We start from the raw sequence: 18,158 nt of genomic DNA on the forward strand, positions 1-18,158 counted from the left end.
CTATTTAAGTGAAAGCAAATAGGAATGTTTTCACTTAAAAAAAAAAAAATCACCTCACGTAGATATCTTTTTTTAAAAAACTTTTTAACATTTATTTATTTTTTAGAGAGAGAGATTGAGATGGTGAACGTGGGGAAGGGCAGAGAGAGAAGGAGACAGAATCTGAAGCAGGCTCCAGGCTCTGAACTGTCAACACAGAACCCGACAGGGGGCTTGAACTCAGAAATGATGAGATCGTGACCTGAGCTGAAGTTGGATGCTTAACAGACTAAACCACTCAGGCACCCCACATAGATATCTTAGATCTAATTATTGTTTTGGGAAATATTAATTACTAAAACAACATATTCTAACGTGTGTTAGCTATTTTCTCATCTTGATTTACTTAAATTCCGGGATGTTTGTTTTATTAGGTTAAAGTTTCAGTGCCATTAAGAATTCAGTTCATTCCAGGAGTGCCTGGGTGGTTCAGTCATTAAGTGTCTGACTCTTGATTTCAGCTCAGGTGATGATCTCAAGTTTGGTGGGATTGACCCCACATTGGGCTCTGCGTTGACAGCGTGGTTTCTGCTCGGGATTCTCTCTCTCTCTCTCTCTCTCTCTCTCTCTCTCTCTCTCTCTCTCCTCTCTCCCTCTCTCTGCCCCTCCCCACCACGCTCACGTGAGCTTGCTCTCCTTTTTTTTTTTTTTTTTAATTTTTTTTTAACGTTTATTTATTTTTGAGACAGAGAGAGACAGAGCATGAACAGGGGAGGAGCAGAGAGAGAGGGAGACACAGAATCTGAAGCAGGCTCCAGGCTCTGAGCTGTCAGCACAGAGCCCGACGCGGGGCTCGAACTCACGGACTGTGAGATCATGACCTGAGCTGAAGTCGGACGCTTAACTGACTGAGCCACCCAGGCGCCCCTCCTTCTTTAAAAATAAATAAAACTTAAAAAAAAATGCAATTCACTCCACAAAAAATTTACTATCTAAAATATAAAATTAAGAATTAGAAGATAGATATTGTCAACTAACCTTGCTTCAGTTATGTAAAACAGAGGACTTTTTGAAGGTAATTGGAAACATGGAGGAGTGATGGCACTTGGACTTGTTGATCTCTCCCTTTTCAAAGCAATGACACAACAATACAGTGCTCTGAGTAATTATCTGTAGTGAAGGGTCTTATTTGCCTGAAGTTTTATCCTCTTCTCCCTCTCTTCAGTTCAGAATGATGCAGGCAGGATTGGTCTTTGAGATATTTCATATTTTTTATTGCAATCGTACTTTTTTTTTTCTTTGTAGAACTTTACTTACTTTTACTAAATCGCTTACCCATCACTCTGTAACAGTACATGGGAACTTGCTTATTCTCTGAACCCATTTGACCCTTGAAAGTGAGGACTGAGGATTTTGAGCTTTTTCTGGGGTCATGAAACTTACTTAGTAGCACTAAGGAGGAAAGAAAGATTTTTTTTCTATCTGAACCCTGTCCTCCAACCAAAGAATATTGCTTAAATGGAATGTCAAGGGGCGCCTGGGTGGCTCAATTGGTTAAACATCCAACTTCTGCTCAGGTTATGATCTCACAGTTCGGTTCATGAGTTCGAGCCCCTCCTTGAGCTCTGTGCTGACAGCTCAGAGCCTGGAGCCTGCTTCAGATTCTGTGTCTCCCTCTCTCTCTGTCCGTCCCCTTCTTATGCTCTGTCTCTCTCTCTCTCTCTCTCTCTCTCTCTCTCTCGCTCAAAAGTAAATAAATATAAAAAAAAAAAATTTAAAGGAACGTTAAGTGAAAATCTAGCAGGTTCTGTTTTTATTGTATTTCAGAAGTATTCCTACAACATTATCTCATCTGAATTTTATTGATTTCAGTTTTGTTTTCTTGCTGTTTATTTCAGAAGGAAAAGGAGAGCCTAAGTGAAGAATTACATGAATTGAAGAAAGAAAATAAGCTTTTGAAGGAAAAAAACACTCTTGCGAGCAAGAAGAAGGAACAGTATGAATGTGAAATAAAGCGCCTCAATAAGGTACCAGTCCAGGTCAATCTGGGGAGCTGGAAGGAAAGGTCCCTGTAGAAAGAGCACATTCCTAACTGAGAGTCACAACACAATCTGTGCAGCAGTACAGCTCCTGGTCTTGGGAGCCTGCACAGGAGCTTCTCTGTAATTTTATAAGTCACTCGTAGCTGCATCTTTCAGCCAAGGCTTTAAGGAATACATGTCCCTGCAAAAAATCATCATGAAAAAGAGAAATGAGGAGTAACTTCAGAAGATAGTAAGAACTTTTTTTTTTTTAGTTCAAAGAACCACGTAAAGCAAGTGGGTGTTTGGGAACAATAGCATATCTCTTGGTCAACCACAAAAGTTTCCTGAGGAAACAGTCTGCTCTTTAAAATCATCACTATGGAGCTGAGTATGATGCAGACTGTATGGAATCATGCTAAAGACCAGCCCCAAGGCTGATATGGTGGCCTTCCAGAGAAGAAGGCTAAAACTCATTTTTAATTAGGGTGTGGGGTCTGGGGGATGGGGGGAGGAATGGAGGTAGGTGTGTTAGAAAAACACAAGTGGTTAAGTGCCTTGGCTTCAACTTAACTATTCGAAGGGGCTACTTGTGGAGTGCTGCCAAAGGATGACTCTAGAGAATTTGTGCATTTGTGTGTGTGTGTGTGTGTGTGTGTGTGTGTGTGTGTGTGTGTGTGTGTGTGAGGGAGAGAGAGAGAGAGAGAGAGAGAGAGAGAGAGTTTTATGGACGGATAGCTTAATTTCCCTGGGGAAGGGATTGCTCACTTATTCAAGTTAGTAATTAAATCCTTTGCTGTTGATTTTTCAAAGGGCCACATCAGATGTGGACCATAGGAGCACTTGTAGTACATGTTTGAGTCAAGATATTCATCTCTCAAGTTAGGTATCTCTTGACCTAAGTAATAGAAATTGCCTTCCAAAACAAGAGTGGGTGATTGGCCTTGAAAAAGTGGTCAGTGCCTGTGCTTTTCGGACTGTGTATATTTTAGTCTGGACTGTGTATCTTTTTAGTGTTCAGAGGATCATTTAAAGATCCCCAAAGGGTTGAGTATGTGCCTGTATGGTTGACAGAATGCTTTACAAATGTGATGCTGCATTTGATCTGTTTGTGGGGCAAGTTACTGGTCAGGAGAAAATGGGAAAGTAGAGACTAACATCATAAACAATGCACTTCTCTATCCTCTATGAGAGGAAACAGTGTTCAGAGATACAAATTTAGAGCAAATAAATTTTCCCTTTTATCCTCTGTCGGAAATCCTCCACAGATGAATTAGAGGAACTAATGTTGGGATTATGCTTGAAATCTTTCCCATCTGTGATTTGTTATTTGATAAGTTTTCTTCTGCTCTCTAATTCATTTCTGTAAATGTTGACACAAGAATATACACCCTATAGTAATTAGAACAGCCATGAACTGTTTTTTGCTCCTATGTGTACCCTTAATTTTTGTGTCTCTGTATTTATAGTCTAATATTTTCAAAGTTAGTAAAAAATTTTTAACTCTTGTGATTATAATAAAATTGAGAAAATGAGAGAAATTAATTTGAGTAAAATTCAGGCCTTTATGCAAATGTCACCTTCTCAGAGGATTTTTCTGGCTACCCTAATTAAAATTACATATTCTGTCTCTGATATTCCTATTTTAATGTTTCATTGGAATTTATTGCTATCTAATATATATTTAATGTCTTATATTAATTACCCTATTTGTTTCCTGTCTCCCAATCTTGAATGTAAGCTCCATGAGGGTAGGACTGTGCAATCGACTTCTCTATTTGGCATAGTAGGCACAGTATTGAGGGCTCATGATACTTTTAGTGGCCTATTAATATGTTTAATTTCTCTCAAAATCTGAAAAAAAATGGACCTTTAAGTCAAAAAAACATTTTCATATTAATATGAAATATATTCATCTTTGTAAGAATGCAGGTAGGAAACATAATTTTAATATGCATTTATTTGGAGGAATGGACTCACAAATACAACATAATGTAGCCTAAGTTTTTCTAATTTTTTCATCCTGTGTTCTGGATGCCAACAATAGGGCATTGCTCACAGTATGTTCTTAAATATTTATTGAATGGATAAATTAATTAAATAATTTAGCTGGTACATAATATGTTCAGTAGCCAATTCTGGCCCCAAGATTCATGCTTTTTTTTTTTTTTAATTTTTTTTTTTTTAACGTTTATTTATTTTTGAGACAGAGAGAGACAGAGCATGAACTGGGGAGGGTCAGAGAGAGAGAGGGAGACACAGAATCTGAAACAGGCTCCAGGCTCTGAGCTGTCAGCACAGAGCCCGACACGGGGCTCGAACTCACGAGCCGAGCTGTGAGATCATGACCTCAGCTGAAGTCAGATGCTTAACCGACTGAGCCACCCAGGCACCCCCCAAGATTCATGCTTTAGCAGGTATAACACACTACTTATGAGTAGTGAAAAAAAAGTAATAAAAGGATACTTTAAGCCAGATGTACTTCCACTATGTCTATACCTTAAAATATCATTTAAAAAGCATAGATAGAAAGTGATGAGCTATGAAAGGTTTTTTTCTCATTTAGTGAATGTATTATTATCTAAGGAAACGTAAGCAATTACTATTCATACATACACTGTGGATTGTTTCTTCTCTTAGCACAGGAATAAATAAAAGTTACTTAAAACGTTCATTTGGGTAGTTGATTTTGCACACCCTCCATCACAGCTGGAATTCAGGGCCCACCCTGCTTGCACTAGCAGACCCCCTGCTGACCCATTCACCACAGCAGAAATTTGTAGCATATCAGCTTAGTAATTAACATATGGTTTTCAGAAGTTCACACAACTCTGTGTACTCAATTCGGCTTATTTGCTTTGAAGGAAATACCCAAGGGCATTGTTTTCATTGAGTTCTTAAAGAGAAGCCAGATGTTTAACCAAAGTGAGAGAAATTACCTGAGGCTCCTCAGCCAATGCCACCCATGGGCAAAATTGATTTGTCCAACATCTCACCATTGTGAGATGGGTAGATCTGTTTAGTATGCCTGTGCTGATAGTAAATTACTATTCTGGAATAGGTTATAGGTATTTGTTCAAGGAAGTTAAAAAACCCCAAGATGGAATAAATGTCTATTCAACTCACCTTTCAGTTATGACTCATTTGAAAATTTTCTAGAAGCCTGAATAGCATGAAAGGTAGACCAGGAAATTCAAATATAACAACACCCACAAAAATAGTCTGTTCCTAGGTGTAGAATATGAAATCGGCATAGTTGATTGTCTTTAACTCATTTGGCTCACCCCATCCTAGATTTTCTCCACTTTTAAAAATCGTAACTAATATACTACTTCTTAAAACCATGTAGCTTAACAACAAGTTCTAACAAAACATAAATTATGAAACAACTTTTATTGTTTCTTTAAATTCTTCTTGGAGGAAGAAAAAAGTTCTTGTTTCTCTTGCAACTTCATGAAAAATGATATTTACATTAGGCTAGACAGTATCCATAGACTATAAACACATTCTATTAGGAAATTCCTAGCCTGCCTACAATATTTAAGACCATAACTTTGTTTTGTTTTTCCTACTTTTATGATCATATTGTACAGTAATGCAGGAAAGTAAGTTACAAATAGTACCACCGAACGAACATCATTGAAGCTACTAAAGAAATTCAGAGGAAGTGAAGTCTTGGAGTTCTGAAAGCGAAACGTTTCTGTTTGTATAAAGGGATCATTTGATAATGAGCAAGTAGTCATATCGTATGTGGGCTCTGAGACCACACCAGGATGAGGTGTGTTGTGTCTTAATTTTGGCGGCCGTTTTATTGAACTCGATCATGAACCAAGGTCTTCAGGATAGAGAGAATGTATTCTATATGATCTGACAAAGTATAGGATATGTAAGGTATTATGGTCTAGTGAATAATGATGGTTGTCTAAGAGACTCTTGTTTCCTTCATCTCCTCACCCCACAGTAAAGCCAATAAGTTGTACTGAATGTCAAGAAAGCAGAGCTTCTCTGCACCCTGTAGTGAGTTCATGCATGTTTTATTGGAGAATAAATATGACTGTGGCTAAGCCAGGGCATGGTATACTGAGGAGGACAGTACAACAGATATAAGGAATAGTGATCTGCACAGGTTCACATTTCTGTGGGTTTTCTTCTCTCCTATTGGGAACAGGGCTGTAGAACACAGTATCACTCAAAATGTCATCTGGAACCAGCAGCGTCAGCTTTTGAGGATTGCAGATTCTTAGACCATCTCCTTAGATCAACTGTTTCAGGATCTCTGGGGAAGGTGCCCAAGGATTTGCTACCTCTCCAGCTGATTCTGATACTCTAATGTTTGAACATTATTGATAGAGTCTGCTTTTGATTGAAGCAGGAAATCTGAAAAAGAGCTATTGATATGTTTTCTTTTCATGGTTGGCTTGGTGGAGCAGGACATCCCTGACATCAGTATCGGAAGCCCTCCTTAATAACAATGACAGTTGAATAACATAAGCATCATCATGGAGAAAAGACAGATTCTGAAAAAAAAAAATCATATGCTAGAAAATGAGAAGGAAGACAAGTAATTCAGTCATAAAAGGGGCATCAAAATGGAGTTCTTTCTTGTGGGGGGGCATTTGAGATAATTCTAATAATCATAGAAGAATTCATAAGATGTGGTAACTCTCAGTTCAACGGTGTGCTTATCTTATAACCTAGGCTCTTCAAGATGCCTTGAAAATCGAGTGTTCTTCATTTCCAGAGGATTGTTTGGGAAAATCTGAACTGGAGTGCAGACATAAGGAGATGAGAACAGAAATGGAAGTTCTCAAACAGCAGGTGAGAAGTGGAAAGTGACATGATCATGTGGAGAACACAGGGCCCATTGTTCATGCTCCTTTGGATGGTTTTGGAAGTCTTCCTATTCAAAATGTGTCCAAAATTATTGCATTTATTTTCATTAGAATTATGTAATTTTAAGGCTTGATAAGAGAATATACATCGGCTAGCCCAACTTCCACTTTATGAAAGAGGGAATTAAATTTCAAATGGGTTGAATGGCTTGTCCAAGATCATACAGTTAAAAGAAGGACTTACTAATTAACCTTTTTGGTGAGATTTAATTAGCACTGGTCCAGAGAACTTCATGTAGACATGATTTATTTTGAAAACACTATTAACCCAAACCCTGGACCTTTTCAGCAAATGGTAGCAGCCACGCTGTTACTCCATAGCCGCTGGTTTCCAGGCCTTTGAACAATGAGGGCAGTTTTAAAGGGAAGTACTGTGCAGTGATCATAATCTCTGAAGAGCCAGATCTGCTCATCTACCGCCACATATGGATGGCACCACCTAGCAATTTATTGATGCACTTCTCCTTCCTCTTCCCCTCTCACCCAACCTCATTCCATGTCACCAAGTGGACAGAAGAGTAAAGGAGGCTTTCTCTAAGCTTCTATATGTATCAGCAACATAGGGCTGTGGGCACTGCCTAACCTATCTGGGTCTAAATTTAGTTCAGCCAGCTGGAGCTAGCTTAGCCGAGGGGGCCACCCATGCATAACACATCTCTTTTCCTGTAGAAGGTTAAATAAACTAATGAAGGTAAAGAGCTGGGACAGTTCATGGCGATGTCAATAAATATAGGATACATGCAGGAATTTTAATCTCTGAAGCACGCATTGTCAGTAATATATTAGCAATGGGGGAGAGGATGTTATGGAACAAAGGGCTGGGAAGTATGTCCCTGGAACTGATTTGTTGACTGTTTTGCTCTGAGCAAGGCCATTTACAAGGACTTTTGATGCAATACACCAAAGAATTAAGCAATTGTATTATTGTTGTTGCTGTGTATTGTTATTACTTCATAGGAAGTAACCTATCTGTAAATGTAAAAAATTCAGAGAAGCTGATGTTAAAGTTGAATTTTTTCTTCTGTCAACCCCATTTGAATAATCTGCCTCATTACATTTAGCTTCAAATACATAGTTTAAAATAAGCCTATGAAGAGAGTAAGAGTATTAAAACTCTGCCAAATCCTCAACTCCTAAAGTACCATTGGCACTAGCCAGGATTCCTCTGAAAAAAAAAAAACTACTTCTTATGTTCGGACAGTTGAATCATCTTGGATGCTCTCATATAATGTATCCCACATGGAAGTGAGTCACTCTTACACATGCATGGAGTTTACAGCAAGGGTTTAGCTCATGTTGGATGCAGACAGTGGCAGGTATCCTTTTTTTCACTATCCTCAAGAGGTCCAGAATCCATCTTCTTAGTTTTTCTGTGGCTCTTTTGTTAACTTTATGCATACACATTTTAACTGTGCATATTTCTAAATGCTCAGCCACAATCACTGTTTCACTGAATGTCACATGATACACTAAAGGAGTTAAATTCACAAAGAAACTGAGTTGGAATCTTGGCCACCTGACTGACATGATGACAACGCTATCATATTGTATTTGATAAAGAGTGTTCAGTTTTGATCAGATGAGCTTCTCCCATTTCAAATGCCTCTGGTAATTGTTTACAGAGCATTGGTTTGACTCTGTCTGGAATTGAGCCTCAGCCCTTAACTAAAACCAAAACCACAACCAAATGTCAGCTTAGCTGGGTGTAGTTCCCTTGCAATGCTTCTGGTGAATAAAACCTTCAAAATTAAATGTGCATATCTTCATCTAGATATATATACAATGTTTGATTTCATCCTCTCTTGCCTATTATATTCTGTCCTATTATTATTGACTTTAATCAGCCTCTAGTTAAAATGTGCTGCATTATTGGGGGTGAAGGTGCAGTGTGCATTAATACTAATAGACAGAAATCTAGCTACTAAGTTCCCATGTAAGTTGTACTTTAAATCCTTGTCTTAAAGGAACTTATTCCCTAAGCTTCATTTATTTTCATAGTTCCATATACTAGCCTCCAAGCCATCAGTCGACACTATGCCAATTAAAAACAATAATGATTAAATCTGTTTTTCTTTTGGTTTGATTGCTTTTCTGGAATATTTGGAGTATTTCATGAGAGGCACTCCACTAAAATATTACTATGTTTGTTTGTTTTTAATGATATACCCCCAAAATTACTGGGGCAAATTGTGAATACCTTTTAACAATCATTTTGTTTTTCCACATCCATGAGCCTTTCATTTCTATCTTGTGTTCAACTTATTGTTATATTTGGAACCTAGCATGCCAATATTTACTGGCTTCACTTAACAGCTATTGTCAGTAAACTGTCTTTTAGAACTTCAAGCACCCTTGGTACATCAAAGCCTTGTGTTAGGGATGGGTGACTTGCTCCAGGATAGTGACACTTAACCCTGGGGGGCGGGGCTCATCACAATAAGGAAATGTGCAGCAGAATAATGGGTGAGGACAATGGGTGAGGATAATGGGTGAGGGGAATTGTTTTTCCAAAATATCCGTGCTGTTACCTTAGTTCTGAATTCCTGACACATACTCAAGGAGGAAAAAGTTGAGAACTACCATTCTAAACAAAGCAAGAGATGAAATTTTGTCCATATCCATTAGAATAGAGTCTTACCATGAAAAAATATTCATGAAGAGGATAGGGATTATTCAGATTGGACAAACCCAGATAGTACCTCTTCTGAAATCCATTTACAATGACTTAGGAGAAAAGGATGCTCACGGTAACAGTAAATCAATATTTCCTAGGTGCAAATATATGAAGAAGACTTCAAAAAGGAACGATCAGACCGAGAAAGACTTAATCAAGAGAAAGAGACTCTACAGCAAATTATTCAAACTTCTCAATCCGAGTTGAATAGGCTGAATTCTCAGGTATCAGTCAAAACAAAAATAATCTTTACCAGCTCATGCATATTGTTTTTAATTTTTTCATTAAAAATTTTCAAGACTTTGGGCTTCTGTTAATTGACATTGATTTTCTCTGAGAGGTAAGCACCTGGGATGAAATCATTCTTAAACAATCTCATAAAGAGATGAAAATGACTGGAGATTTCTTTTAACTTAAGTATATTAAGGAGTAACCTAAGAATTTGGATTCCAAAGTCGTGTATAAAATCCAGTTCTTCTGATCTTTTTCTCATAATATTTATCTTGGTGGAATGGGAGTTGAACTACCTAGTACTCAAAATTCAAATCCACAATGCGCCAGCACATTGAAGTTGTTTCTAAACTCTTGTCATTTTCTTTGAAGGTCTATGGTGGAATGTTCCTGTCTTCCAAAAACATACATATCTCTGAATGTCATTTATATATATAAAATACTGAGAATTTTGTTCGCTGGGTTCCCCAGCTAAATGTGACTGGCACACTCTCAAGGAAGCCACATAGCATTTGCCAGTTTATTGAAATAAAATATATTAAATATAAGCACATTGCAATTAAATGGAATAGGATATATTAAGAGTAGACTCAGCAAGTTGCCACAATGGGTAAATATTGATGTTAATGAGGAAGATGTAGCTAACACAATTTTGGCTTAAGAAAAGAAAATGAACCACAGAATTTTTGATTTGCAAAATCATCCAATACTTCTAAGTAAATAGGAAATTGTTGCGGGACATGGTGTGACAGCTCCGGAGCTGCAAGATTCTTAGTCTCCAAAGAAATTTTTAACTATTTGTCATCCCCTTCTTCCTGACAGAAAGTATACTGTGAATTAAATTTAATTTCTTTTCTGATGTTTTTCAAGGATTCACTTGAAATTCCTAATTTTACATGCAAAAATCATTTGGCAGAACTATTTTCCAAGAAATGGAAAGGAATAAAATCGTGGTAAAAATATAATAAAATGAAAATAGTGAAAATAGTTCAGTTCTGATTACTCTCGGTGAGGAAATCACTCTGAATTTGTATCCCTTATATGCAGAGCTCCCTTAATTTGTTCTAAGTTGTCACTGCACAAGTTATCTTACCTCCAGCCATATTTTAACTTGATTCATTCTACTGTATTAAGTTCAGACTGATGATAAATTTATGTCTGAAATTGGCAATGTCCTTGTCATTGTAGAAGGTCTAGTGCATCCAGGAACACATAACCATCTAATTATACTATAGACTATAATCCACAAGTAATTTTCATTTCTGTATCATCTGCAAACTAACTTTCTGTTGATATTAACAAAATAATGCATTGTCTACATACAGTATGGGATAACTGTGTTAATGAACTAAGGGATAATCTTAATGATATCTTAAAACTACCAACATTTTTCTTTAAATAATGATAGTCCAAACATTTATTTTTCAAAAGTCTCACTCACTCTGGTAAAAGGATGGTAGAGTTCACAAAGGGAACTGGTAGATGGCTTAACAATCTATGTTAAATGTATTAACAGCAGATTAAATGCCATGATATAATAGAACTGGCATGATGTTATTTGAATAGCATATTATCGGTGGTCCAAATGGGCCATTTGACCAAAAAGGAATTTTTAGGTCAAATCATTCTGGCACTAGTTGCTTACATACCAGAGGTTATTCATTCTATCACTAAGGATATTTTAAGTCAATGACTGATAAAATAAAAGTGTGGTGAAGGGCAAGATACTTAGAGATACTTAGGAGTAGGAGAAATTTAGGGGTAAAAGCTTTGTGTTTGTGCCCGCTTTGACAATCAGGAATGACATTGAGCAACTTCTCCAACTTTTCTGTGCTTCCTTTTTCTTCCTTCATCTGTAAAATGACAAAGTTGAACCAGATGATCTCTAAAATATTTCTTATAATTCTAAAAGCTCTGTCTCTAAAGGTGAGTTACTAATTCTCATTATACTCACCTGTAAAATATGGATGATGGTTCCTACCTCATAGACATCACAACGTTGTTTTCAGGGCTAAATGAAAACAATCTATACAAAAACATCTAGCTTCGGTCATGGATCACAGGTATTTCACAAATGATTTTTGTCTATTGGAAGGGGAAGTTTTTAAATAGAGTTTAGTTGTACAATTAACATGCCACCTTTAGTTCCTTGTAATTTAATTTTGATGCTCACTTTCTTTCTGCAAGGCGCTTTGTTATATACTATGAGGAAATAAAAAAATGATCCTTGCTACTATTAAAGACTCACAGTACAATGAGGGGGACATATATAGTCTATATTTATCATTTGTGGACTCCATGTTTGTGAATTTGCCTACTCATGAAGGTGTATTTGTCACACCAAAATCAATACTAGTGCCACCTAAAGTCATTTGTGAACATGCAGTGAAAAACTTGAGTCACCTTATATGCTTGTTCCCAGTTGAGGTCCAATAAGTCCTTGCCTCCTCGATTTGGCTCTCAGACTATAAAAAATGTCCTTTTTATGGTTTATTTTGTGTCACATTTTCTCATTCTTGTTCTTTTTGTTGGTTCTTTCATTGCTTAACATGGCCCTCGAACGTAGTGCTGAAGTACTACCTAGTGTTCCTTGGCACAGGAAGGCTGCGCTGTGCCTTACAGAGAAAAGAGACATGCTAGATAAGCTTTGGTTAGGGATTAACATAGTGCTGTAGGCCAAGAGTTCAATGTTAATGCATCAACGGTGTATGTGAGATGTCTTTAACAGAATCATGCATAAAACAAAATTATATATTGATCGGTTAACAAAAATGGTATGATCAGAGGCTCATAGGAACCTAACCCTGCATTTCTCTAGGAACACTGGTTCAGTTAGCCACTTTAGTGTTCATGGTGACTTTATTAGAACATAACTACCGCAGATAATGAAAGTTGACTGTGCACAATACACATCGGACTATAAAAAGTCACACAGAAAATGTATAATGTTAAATGGGAGGACGAAGGAAGTAGAGAATAATCCTGATAGGTGAGACTTGGAATGGTATCATTCAGTGGGGATATATGCCTCACAGGGTTGTGGACCATGCTGTGGAGGGATGATGATAGCATGACTAATGAGTCCAAGAAAAAACAGCTTTCTCTCATTGTGTCAGAGGTTGAAGGAATCCAGAGTGGGTGACTCTGACTGAAGAGGTTGGGTCTTAAACAGTGAGAAGCCAGAAAGTACAGTAGTGTGACTCTGAACAAGTTACTCAACATCTCATGTCTCAGCGTCCTCATCTGCAAAGTAGTGATAATAATATTTAAGTATCACACAGAGGCACTGGGAAGATATGGTGAGTTACTATATGGAAAGCACTTAGATCAGTGCCTGGCATGGATTAAGTACGTGTACAACTTCTAACATTTATGATGGAAGCTTTTGAGTGTACAGCTGACCAGTTCCAGTACATTCAATTGGCAGTGGAAGCTGTTTCTGTATCTATATCTATTCCTATGTCTCTAGATATTTATATCTCAGTATATCAACCTAAAACTTAGACTTACAATACTTTCAACAAATAGGGAGAAGAGTTTAAAACTGTATTCAACTTTCCGAAACTTCATTTGGGAATTTCAAGATAGAACCAGTACACTTCTAGAAAATCCAAAACTTGACTGTTTTCACCGTTGGCATTGCTGCTATCAGTGCTTCACCCCTTGACATCTGAGCAGGTCATTGACGGCTGGGTCAGGCAAGAGTAACTTTAGGGGGCACCTTGGTGGCTCAGTCTGTTAAGTGTCTGACTCTTGATTTCATCTCAGGTCATGATCTCACGGTGCATGGGATCAAGCCCCGCATCGGGTTTCATGCTGAGTGTGGAGTATGCTTGGAATTTTCTCTACCTGCCCCCCCGCCCCCCCCCCCCCCGCCTCTCTCTCTCTCTCACTGCCTCTCTCTTGCATGCGCTTTCTCTCTCTCTTTCAAAATAAATAAGTAAACATTAAAAAAGATGGTAAAGAGTAACTTTAGAACAAACCATGTGAACTCTTTCACAAACAGATGTCTTTGTTTTGTCCATAGATAAAAGCTTGTCAGATGGAGAAAGAAAAACTCGAAAAGCAGTTAAAACAGGTATGTTGCTCCTGACCTGAATTCAACAATCTTCTTGTCATAGTTGAAATGGCAACCTTATGTTCCACCCCCACATGTATTTCCAAGCACAGCAGTTCTTTGTGGTTCCAATTAAAGACATATTCAAGCTCTGCTAAAGATGGCCCAGAACACCCATGCTTTTCCTTATCAACTAAAATGTCAGTGGACACATAATGCTTAGGCACATCCAAAGTTTCTCAACCCTAATGTGCATGAAAAACACATGCCTTTTGGAACATGTTAGGAGTAGCACAAGCCTTAGTGTGTGTTCATACAAATGGAGATCTCTTCACAGACCCACAAACACCTGGGAAATATATTTCCTTGGTATTTTTTGCAATTGCTTACACAATTTACATTTCAAAAATTAAATCAATTATTTGTGCCTTTTTTTTGAGAAAATACAGTATCTTCTTGGGCACTGAAGAATTCTGTCCCATTGGTTCTCTAGTAGCCTTCAGGAATGAATATTTCTTCTCTTAATTCTTGATTTCCTCTCTGGACTTTAGTTATGCTGTAGGAATCTCTGGCTACAATTTAAGAACACTTGTTTTATGGCTTCCTCGCTGATTCTTCTTAAGCAAGGATCCTCTCTGAAGATAACTCAAAAACATCATGTTAACTCTATTCTTTTCAAGTGTTTCCAACTTCTTCAAAATGAAAAGCTAATTAGAGTTTCACCCTAAGTGAAATTTGACCCACGAGCCTTATCTATATCAGTCCAGAGTCTACATTGATACATCTACTATGTCAAGTTAGGATTATGCAAGAGTTAGACTAAACCTTAAGATTTAAGCCAAACCTGTGGTTGTACGAAGCAAGTATCAGTGAAGTGTCAATGTGGCTCCCCAGTTCTACCCACTTCCAGTGAACGGACAATATTATCCTCCTCAGATGTATTTCCCAATCTGTAACTGTGGCTTGAATTTCCATCTGCGGGATCCATGCACACTGGCAGACCCTGGGACTGCACAAGATCTACATAAGCACCCAGTAAGTAACAGCTTGCATTTCAACATACAAGTGCTTATATTATCTAATAAGTGCTGGTATTTTTTTTTTTTTTTTTTTTTTTTTTGGTAAAAATTATGTCTGTTTCAGGGGCACCTGGGTGGCTCAGTCGGCTGAGCGTCCGACTTCAGCTCAGGTCATGATCTCACGGTTTGTGAGTTTGAGCCCCACGTCAGGCTCTGTGCTGACAGCTCAGAGCCTGGAGCCTGTTATGGATTCTGTGTCTCCCTCTCTCTCTCTCTGCCCTCCCCCGCTCATGCCCTGTCTCTCTCAAAAATAAATAAACATTAAAAAAAAAAAGAAATCATGTCTGTCTCTGTAATCTGAGCATGTAATATTCTCCACAGAAAGAGCCTCTTTTAATCCCAGCCTCTATGTTACAGTTACAGTGGTCAATTACACTATAATCATCTTTTGGGGACACTGGACCCACAGACCACACATAGATATGAATGAATTAACTGAAATGTATCAAGTTAAGCTGTAATTCTTTGAAGGAACATATAACATTTTATACGGGTCCTTTTAAATGAAATGCCTGACTCTTCCAAGAGGATATTTTTGTCTATAAAGAAAAGCAAAGTGAATATAGCAAGTCTGAGAGATGCCTTTTTCAGTTATAAACTTATGTTGAACTACTGTGGACATTGCTACATTTGTGCCACAGAGGTTTGACATTTTCCAATTAAAAGGATATTCCTAAAGCATCCAAGAAAAAGTGACCCACTTAAGTTGCTCTCTGTGACTGTGTCTACCCAGGCAAAATGAAACGAATAGTGGAGCAATTATTTGTGAGTGGAATTGATTTGGACAGTCAACCTGAATAAGTCAGAACCAAAGCACCCTTCTTTCCTTTCTCCATAGCGGTATTCCACCCACCCTCCCCCATGGTCTGGATGCGTCTCTAATTTGTGTTTTGGCTACATAGACAGAATCTTTATACCGGAAAAAACATTATACATTTTTTTGCATTTTGGAAATGTTCAGACAGCTCCCTTCCTCCTTAGTTTTTATTAGCTGTGTTTTTAATTATGCAAAGAATCTTGAGAATCCCTTTACCTGGGATTTTCCTGGCAGAACATGTATGGAGAGCATGATTCTTTTGATTGCCATAGTTTTGTATTTGAGTGTAACTCAAAGCCCTTTTCCCAAGGGAGGAGGTAATGACTCTTCGGGTGGCAGAAGGATGTCAGAATTTAATGAGCATCCTTTAGTTGACCCCGGTGTGACACAGCACACTGCTGAGAATTTGCTTCATTTTGTGTTGTTGCCCCATGTCACTTCTGTGACCCACCCCCATTTCCTTTTTTCTTTACCTGCTTGCTTACTTTTCAATCTTCACCAGAAACATTCCTTGGAATTCCCAAACATAGGTATAATTCCCTAAATTTGCTTTCAGAATGTAGAAGTAAATTAATATTGGGGGAAACAGAAAGAGACAGAAATGTACTTTGGAGTTATCTCCTACAGGTTGGGAAATTGTAGAATTATTCTTGTGAAAGGTTAACTTATAAAGCCAATGAGTCAGGCAAGCTCATCTAGAAGTAAAAATGACTATTGTCTTCAAATATTCATTTATGGAAAGAAGGCAGAAATTCACCTAGTCTAAAAGCTCATCAAACTTTCCTGATCAGTTATAAGAGGAGTGGTCCAGACCTTGTAAAATTATCACCAAATAAAGGTCTGTATTTGAAAAAAAGATTCTGAGTCATGTATGTAATGGCTTGTATTCAGTTAAACAGTATTCAGTTAAACACGATCTTGCTATAACAATAGAATTTAACTCCCAGGGTTCATTTAAAAAGAATATTTAGTGTTCTATGCTTATTTCTAAGCCTGAATTAAAACACAAGCGATAGTGTTTGTAAAATTACAGTATATTTGCCTTCTTTTGGCAACTCTCCTGGAATATAAAACTGAGGCTCACGTCACTTATCCTACGTGTTATTTGAGACATCTAAAAATAAACGAGGAGATAAAAAACAGAGGTGATCTCATTTCCTCTTTTAGCTTTTTCGTGGACCAAAAGGAGCCAAGAGTCTAGGTGTCTGAGTGGGGGTAAAGTGGGGTCAGACTGTACTAAATGCAGCATTTCTTAGTGTCTTGTCAGATAATTGAACTTTAAGGCTACTTTCAGTGGTCTGGCAGCCCTGTAAATGCTCCCTGTTGGCTCATTGTTAGAGAAAATTTCCCGGAGTTATTTTCTGGAGGTAATTGAATAATAGAACAAAAGGTCTGTATTCTCCGTGTCTTGGGGGAGGAGGGGGGCAGGGGTGAGCATTGGCAGCAGGAAGACAGACCATCCTCAGGGGCAGGTGAACCTCAGATTGCTGTGTTCCAAGTGGTTCAATACAGAGACTCTCATCTTAGAATGGAATCTTGAAATTCAGGTCTATAGCTCATGATTTATTCAATGCAGTTTGTTTGACATGTTCCTTGATATTCAATATCTAGATGTTCTTAACTGGTGAAACCTAGAAGAAAATCCCACAGGGCAAATCCAAGTCTGCCCTTTTCTCTCACTGCCTCTCTAGTCTAAACCACCTGAGTGATTTAGAGAAGAGTTTCCGCGGAGGAACACTACAAAGAGAAAGATCTGCCCTGCTTCACCATCCTGAGCCTCTACAAGCCATGTCCGCAGTTAACGGCTTAGATTTCTTCCTTGTACCAGAAAACGTTGAGCTTGTGATTGTTTTCTCGGTCTTTCTTTTGCCTCCTGTGTGAGGGATTTAAACATAGTATTTATTGATGGTAAACTGCTTTGTTTTGTTTATGGGCTGTAGTAAGTTTTACAGAAGTGTTTATACTTCTGCAGATATCCAAAACACATCTGCTTCAAAAAAAAAAACCAAAAAACAAAAAAACAAAAAAAAAAAAAAACAAAAGACACCATGACACAACCCCAAAGTACGAGAAATTCTGGCCAGCACAGTGCACAGTGTGGATTTAGAGGGGGGTTGGGAGATGGTAATAGTGATGACGGAGGTAAGAGAGATGAGCGTGATTGGCAACAGGTTTGGACAAAAATTACTTTTGTGTTGCCTGCATAATAAAAGCCACATAGTATAATTATATTTTTAATGCGCCTCTATGTTTTGTTTGAAGTCCATATTGCTATAATAATGTTGTATTGTTCCACACAGCCAGACTATCAGTGGTATGCTCCTGACCAGTTTCCGCCAGATGTGCAGCACAAGGCAAATGGTAAGACCACAGCTGTATTGAGCATTCTTTCATGTTTACATTTTAAT

General features: G+C 37.9%; 1 protein-coding gene across 3 annotated transcripts in view; it reads left to right on the top strand.

Annotated features, from left to right (window-relative positions):
- Nucleotides 1-18,158, top strand: part of TNIP3 (TNFAIP3 interacting protein 3) — a 92,298-nt gene that overhangs the window by 63,672 nt on the left and 10,468 nt on the right. For 2 of the 3 annotated variants that reach the window (XM_019418783.2, XM_019418804.2), the window contains 6 exons: nucleotides 1,878-2,006; nucleotides 6,699-6,818; nucleotides 9,665-9,790; nucleotides 13,825-13,875; nucleotides 14,791-14,889; nucleotides 18,051-18,111. In XM_019418783.2, the coding sequence (XP_019274328.2) occupies nucleotides 1,878-2,006; nucleotides 6,699-6,818; nucleotides 9,665-9,790; nucleotides 13,825-13,875; nucleotides 14,791-14,889; nucleotides 18,051-18,111 (586 nt within the window). Of the gene's footprint in view, nucleotides 1-1,877; nucleotides 2,007-6,698; nucleotides 6,819-9,664; nucleotides 9,791-13,824; nucleotides 13,876-14,790; nucleotides 14,890-14,997; nucleotides 15,183-18,050; nucleotides 18,112-18,158 lie in introns of those variants that run through there. The other variant, XM_053901283.1, reaches the window with a different exon arrangement.

This window comes from Panthera pardus, unplaced genomic scaffold, assembly GCF_024362965.1.
Source record: "Panthera pardus isolate Hobbes unplaced genomic scaffold, ASM2436296v1 HiC_scaffold_13, whole genome shotgun sequence".
Taxonomy (NCBI): domain Eukaryota; kingdom Metazoa; phylum Chordata; class Mammalia; order Carnivora; family Felidae; genus Panthera; species Panthera pardus.